This window comes from Chenopodium album, chromosome 21 (assembly GCF_948465745.1).
Source record: "Chenopodium album chromosome 21, dcCheAlbu1.1, whole genome shotgun sequence".
NCBI classification, from domain to species: Eukaryota; Viridiplantae; Streptophyta; class Magnoliopsida; order Caryophyllales; family Amaranthaceae; genus Chenopodium; species Chenopodium album.
In genome coordinates this window covers 17,855,812-17,862,273 of record NC_137854.1, presented here as the reverse complement: position 1 = coordinate 17,862,273, position 6,462 = coordinate 17,855,812, and the positions used below count along the sequence as shown (strand labels likewise).

Below are 6,462 nucleotides of genomic sequence, written 5' to 3'. Positions count from 1 at the left end.
AACCAATTTAACAACACCTATCAACTAACCAACATAATAACCATAACACTACTTTGTCTCTTCAATAATGGACCCAATTTACAACCAAGGCCCCGTCAATATGCAATTGTCTACAAACCTACAAGCCTTTTCATTTCTACTTAAAAACATTCTACAATAAAAATTAATGCTAATCCCTTTGAATATCTAATAAACTATATTTACTCATAATACAACCTATGAGACACTTTACATTTAACACATTAGTATCACTTAATTTAAACAACAATGCAAACCTCCAATCCAACATCATTACATATATGCAAAACAAATACTTTATTTTTCCGCATTGCCTCACCTCTAAACGAGAATTACACACTAAGCATCAAACTAGCATCGCGCGCGTAGCGCGCGTAGACCCCCCTAGTAACTATTAAAAGTGAGAACTTGGCAAGTTGAAAACTCCTTAGTAATAGTGTGATGACAATTTTGCCCCTCAAAAAGTACAATTACTATTTTGCCCTTATTAAGCTAGCTGGTGATCTGTTTGCTCCTTTTCTTTTGCTGTTTTGCTTGTTGGTGATCTGTTCCCCACCATTTCTCTCTGCCAAAATGCTTAGCTGGTGTTTTGTTACATGTTGATTACTTTTCCTCTCTCTCCTCAGTCTTTACCTCAGATTTCAATCTCTTTCCTCAAGGTGAGTTCTTTGATTTTCTCATAATTAACGAATTGTAATTCTTGTAAAATTTTGATCTGTTTCAATAATTTTTGCTTTTGATTTTCTGCTCGATTTTGCTTTTGTTAATTCGTTGTTTCTTCCAATTTTCATTTTCGATTTTCATGTTTGAATATTGATTTCGCTGAATTGTAGCTAAGTGACTTTCTTATCTTTTTTCTCCATTGAAGCAGCTTTCGAGCCTTTTCCGTTACTCCATTAAAGCAAATTCTGAGCTTTCCCCTTCACTTAAGCAGCTTACAAGGTCTATTAAAAAAAAAAAAAAAAAAAAAAAACAGCTTACAAGGTAATGTGATTTTGATTTTCAATCATCAATTTTCCATTTTAAAATCGGATTTACTCTTTGTGAATTATTATCAGATTTACTTCGATCTAATTTTGAGAAAAAAATGGAAACCAATTTTATTAATTTTTGTGGGTTGAATATTTTAGGGTTCAATCTGATCGAAAATTAATGTCGAGATCTCTTGATCGATTTGCTCACTTGCATTCTGGGTATGTCAAATTCTGATTTTGTATACTCCATTGAAGCATACTCTCAGTTTCCCAAGCGGCTAATGTTCTTTCTCCTCCATTGAAGCAAATTCAGAGGTGATTTTAATTGCGGTTTTTGGCCTTTCTCTCCTCCAGTGAAACAAATTCAGAGGTAATATTTTCTTTTTTTTGTAATTAATCATCGAATATCAATTTTAAAATTTAGGTTTGGATTGTTTCAAATTGATTCTTAATTTTGTTGATTTTATTTTATTGGATTTGGAGCTGGTTATGTTAGTTGGATCGGGAATTTGATCTTGAAATTATTGGGTTTTATGTTTTCGGGTTTGATGATTTGAGAGTTTTTGGTGAAATGTGGCTTTTGATTTTCGCATTTTCTTTTGATTGATTGGTTTATACTCGGTTATTTGGGTTATACTGTTGAATTATGTATAGTCAATTTGGGGTTTTTGCTTCTGTTTTCATTGTTTAAAATTGATTCTAATTGATTGAATTTGGAGCTGGTTAAATTGTTTGGATCGGAATTTGATCTTGAGATTATTAGTTTTTATGTTTTAGGATCTGATGTTTTGGGAGTTTCTGATGAAAATGTGGTTTTTGATCTTTTCGTTTGCATATGAATGATTTACTCTCGATTTTTTGGGTTATAATGTTGAATTCTGCGTTTTTATTGTTTGTTTTTAGTTGAAATTGGAGAGCTTTGAATTTGGTAATTGGCTTGAGTTTTGTTTTTATGGACAGATTTCTGGGCAATATAAGGCAGCTGCAAATATGTCCTCTACATCCATGCACCCATGCTAATTCACCCCTCAAGTTCAGGAAACCTGAACCTTTTAGCAGTACGGAAGACCCTTATCACTCTCGGTCTTTTGTGGAAGGCCATCTCCATCTCTCTTGAGTTGAGGTAGCCTACAAATAACTTTTCGACATTACTCGCATTGGAGCAGCGTCTGGGTTTTCACTGCTCCATTGAAGTAGCTTCTGAGGTAAGTACAAATTATGTAAAAAATTATACTACGTATATGTGGTTGATTCTTGTCAACTACGTTCTTTGTTTGGTCTCACTTGCAATCTATGCTGTAATTCCTTTTTAACTTATTATATTTTTTTTTGAATAGTTTTTAACTTATAATTTAGTATTGCCTTATTAATAGGTAGTGGTGCTTGGAGGTGGCTCATTTGGTACAGCTATGGCCACTCATGTTGCAAATAGAAAAGCAGAAATGGAAGTCAGTATGCTCATGCATGTTTGTCAATCTTTTAATCAAAACCATCGCAATTGGTAAAGCCTTGGCTTGATTCGCTCAAAGACTTGGCTCTCCATGGGAGTATTTTGTATTTAACCTTTTCATGGTTTCATTGCAGTAAATACTTTCCAAATCATAAGCTACCAGAAAATCTTATTGCCACAACTGATGCCAAATCTGCTCTGCAAGGTGCTGATTTCTGCCTTCATGCTGTGCCAGTGCAGGTTTCTAATCTTATATCCATTAGTTTGTTATTTCTTAGTAAACTTGTATGCCGCGTGCAGTTGTGTTTGATTGAAGAGTGATAATGCATGGTTTTATTTCTGCTCTGCACATGTGGCCTAATCGGCTGTTGTGTTTCAATCATACAAGTTCCAATACGGGAAACTAGGAAAGTCATTAATGAAATATAAATCAACCACCAAAGTTGATCAGTAAAAATCCAAGTTTTTGAAAAAAAAAAAAATCATTTATGATTCTGATGCTTGATTTAGTAGTATTGAGCCTTAGTATTGAGCGTTTAGTCATCTACCTGGGTTTTCAGGGAGTCGCATTGCGCAGTTCTTGAAGAACGGTCTCTTTGCTGTTGAGGTACTTTCCTCTTTCGAATTTTTTGGTTTTATTATTGGATATTTGAATTGATATAGATTTTTTGTTTTAGAATTATGAAATTAAAATCTGGGTTTGAATTTTTGTTGGGGAAGATAGAAAGGAGAAATTTTCCAGCACATTTATTGGATCAATGGAACAATGCAAATTTCTTGAATAAATGTATGAAATTAACTAATATTATTATACTATATGATTGAAATACCAATAATTTGCCCTCATTTCTCTATTAATTCCAATAACTAATGTATTGATTTTGATTTTGTTTGATTTAGTAGGAAATTATTACTATATTTGGAAGATTTCAATCGGTTTCCCAATCAGATTGTCTGATTGGAGGAAGAAGAAAGGATTAGCAAGATGTCTGGTTATGCGGGTGTTGTTGTTTCTGATCCTTTGCTTCATAGTCAGTTTACTCAGGTTGAACTTCGCAGCCTCAAATCCAAAGTAATTACCCTTTAAACCCTCTTTATTGCAATTTCTGGGTTTTGTTTATTTTTTGGTCATTGCAAATTAGATGGTGCACAATATTGTATTGGTATAGTTCTTGATTTGAGTATTATTTCATAATTATTAATTTGTTACCACTGTTCGAATTTAGTTGTCACATTACTAATCCAAATTGCTACTGAGGGCGAACATTAAGTCCGGATGGAGAGAGTAGTTATTAAACAAAATGATGTAGAAGATGATTAATGGGTGTTTTTTTGTTTTGTTTTGCCTTCTGGTTATAGTATACTTCGTTGAAGAATAACAATGGTAAGGTTACCATTGGAGACATGCCACCAGTTTTGGTAAAGTTAAAAGCATTTAATTAGTCTTTCAAAGAAGAGGATATTAAGGATATTTTGATTGAGTCAGCCTCAGATATAAATCAAGTGGTCGAGTTCGAGGATTTCTTGAAGGTAATGACTTGGTGAATCTCTTTTTCTTAATCTATCTGTGTTGTTTATTTGTATGATTTGTGTATTAAAGCTTTAAGAACTAAGAAGTAGATTTTATTGTTTGAAAATTATGAGCTCAAGTTATAATTAATTATCATCTGTTTTTTTTTTGCTATAATTAATGTCTTATCTGTATGTAGAAGTTACAACTTGCTTTATGACATTGGAGGTTATAATGTAGTAGTATGTATAAGCATAAGTAACATGTAGGTCAATTTTATTGGCATTGGCAGGTTCATCTAAACTTCCAAGTTCGAGCCTCAGCTCAGGTTGATGGTACAAAGGACTCCTCTGCCTTTCTCAAGGCCTCGACAACTACCCTACTTCATATAATCAGTCAATTCGAGAAGGGATGTTATGTTCATCACATCAACACTTACCTTGGTGATGACCATTTTGGGTGGTCTTGCAGCTTTGGTGGCTGTTTAGACCCAGCAGAAAGAAGTGTCTTTGTAAGTGGTAGGTGCTCTTTCTCTGTCTTTAAAGATTTCATTTTGCTTGGATTGTTAGATGTATAGTTTTCATAAGGTTATTATTGTGTTAAGTTAGTATAAAGTCTGCCATTGTTAAGATTTGATTGTAAAAGATTGAAATAATGTCACTTATGCAGTATTGGTGCTCCATTTCTTTGTCTTTAGAGATTTCATTCTCATTATGCTTGGATTGCTAGATGTATAATTTTCATTAGGGTGTAATTGTATAGTAAAGGGCCCTGATTCATAAAGTCTGAAGCGCATTTCTAATTATGGTTTGAGGTTTTGTCCTATTGGTTGCCTGTTCAATATTTTATATTTTGTTCTGATGTAGATAATAGAACTAGGAATTAATAATAACTGGTTTCTTGGTCTTTTACTTTTTGTTGGATCCCAAGTTAATTGAAATTATATGTTTTACATCTTTTTTGGGCCGGAGGTATTTCCTGATCAATTGCTCTGTACTGCTGTATTTGGCCCACATTGTGTACACAGTTGCTTTATCAGTTGTAAATAGAAAGATTATGCAAGAATATTTGAGGTAGAAGGCTTTTAGTTTCATATTATGAATCTGCCTTGGACGTAAGAAAAGATGTGATAGAAAGTGGAACTAAAAATTTTTACATTTAATTGTGCCTAAGCCTTGTTCTCCATTCAATGTTCCGAATATCTTTTGCCAATTCAAAAGACACAAAAGGTTCACTATACCTGTGATTTTGACCTTTTTCAAAGTCTTTGTGTGTGTGTGTGTGTGTGTGTGTGTGTGGCAGATGAGCTGGTTAATATGTAGATCAATCCCTTTTTAGAAATCATGATAGTTGGAAAGAAATGAAATGAAATATTCCATTGTGTTTAAGTTAAACGTGTACCTGGTTTAGATTTAAAAATGTTTTCTGTTTCTTTTGTATTTCCTGGGTTTTGAATCCTCTCTGCCTCAATGCGTGTTATGTGTCGAGAAAGCAAAATTTTTTGTTCAAAAGTGTTGAACATGAATGAAAGGGTTGCTTATGCTCTTGATCAAGACTTATGTAATTGGCACATAAATGCTTGTGGATTTTGACTAGAAGTCGTTCCTGCAAAAGTTCAAACATATGTGCAGAGCTCTTATTAATATACGGAATATTATGATTGTTTAGTGTATGATAGATCTGTTTTGACATGTTGGTTTGATGTGTGCTAACTTCCCATATTTTCAGTGACGATGATGATGATGAAGATGAAACTGAAGCTCTTTTAGCGAAGCTTGAACAAATAAAGAAGGAAAGGGCTAAGAGAAAATGTGAGAGTGTGACTGTAAAGCCTTGAAGTAATTTTGACTTGGGAGGATTTGAAGCTGGTTCCTTTTAAGTTTATGAATACTGTAGCGATAAAGTATCAGGCGATAAAGTATCAGACTCCAACCTCTTGTTTCCTAGAGATATAACATGTGAGGACTGATTACAAATGAAATGATAATCCGTTCTCGTATGCTTTTTTTGTGAATTTTTAGTTTAGGATATAGATGCAACATAGAGGAATGTAAAAAGGAAGAGGTTGCTATTAGTCTGTTAATATGAGTACTATTCCATTTGTTGTGAGTGATCCCATGATTCCCAATTTCCCACCTATATCTAATTTAGATCAAATCTTCAATTAATGCTACTTGGTTAAGTAGAATATTTTTCTCTGTATGGGCACTTAGTCTAAAGCTTGTGTTTAATTTCCAATTAAAACAATGTAATATCCTTTTAATTTCTAGATGACGAGAAGCTTTTATGTTAACAAGTAGGAACTTATGTTCAAATTTATTTGGAGAGAACTTAAAACGTTTATATATAATCTATAATTTGTACAATATTATACAAAAGTTGACAAATTCATAACTATTTAATTACAACTTCTAAAAAAAAAATTACAATTTCTAAAATTAATTACAAATGGAAAATAATTTTTTAAAAAAATCATCAAATATGGGAATGGGCAAAAAAGTGATCCTTTG

At 32.9% G+C, this 6,462-nt stretch overlaps 1 protein-coding gene across 21 annotated transcripts; it reads left to right on the top strand.

The window, feature by feature from the left end:
* The first annotated feature begins 563 nt into the window (after positions 1-563).
* Positions 564-6,091, top strand: LOC145602048 (uncharacterized). 21 transcript variants are annotated; one of them, XM_081658177.1, is made up of 13 exons: positions 564-677; positions 890-960; positions 1,149-1,211; positions 1,306-1,362; positions 1,953-2,197; positions 2,366-2,493; positions 2,577-2,647; positions 3,003-3,049; positions 3,163-3,229; positions 3,343-3,514; positions 3,802-3,972; positions 4,245-4,470; positions 5,681-6,091. In XM_081658177.1, exons 6-11 carry the CDS (start codon positions 2,402-2,404, stop codon positions 3,812-3,814), a joined length of 462 nt encoding a protein of 153 aa, XP_081514303.1. In that variant the 5' UTR covers positions 564-677; positions 890-960; positions 1,149-1,211; positions 1,306-1,362; positions 1,953-2,197; positions 2,366-2,401; the 3' UTR covers positions 3,815-3,972; positions 4,245-4,470; positions 5,681-6,091. The 21 variants fall into 21 exon arrangements, with proteins under 21 accessions (XP_081514303.1, XP_081514302.1, XP_081514301.1 ...); XM_081658176.1 differs by having other exon boundaries at positions 1,297-1,362; XM_081658175.1 differs by having other exon boundaries at positions 890-1,002.
* The last annotated feature ends 371 nt before the right edge of the window (positions 6,092-6,462 follow it).

Coding starts and splice junctions, on each gene's coding strand:
- LOC145602048 (XM_081658172.1), top strand. CDS start 615: ATGTTGATTACTTTTCCTCTCTCTCCTCAGTCTTTACCTCAGATTTCA. Junction 678..886: donor TTTCAATCTCTTTCCTCAAG/GTGAGTTCTTTG, acceptor TCTCCATTGAAG/CAGCTTTCGAGCCTTTTCCG. Junction 1,003..1,148: donor AAAAAAAAACAGCTTACAAG/GTAATGTGATTT, acceptor TGAATATTTTAG/GGTTCAATCTGATCGAAAAT.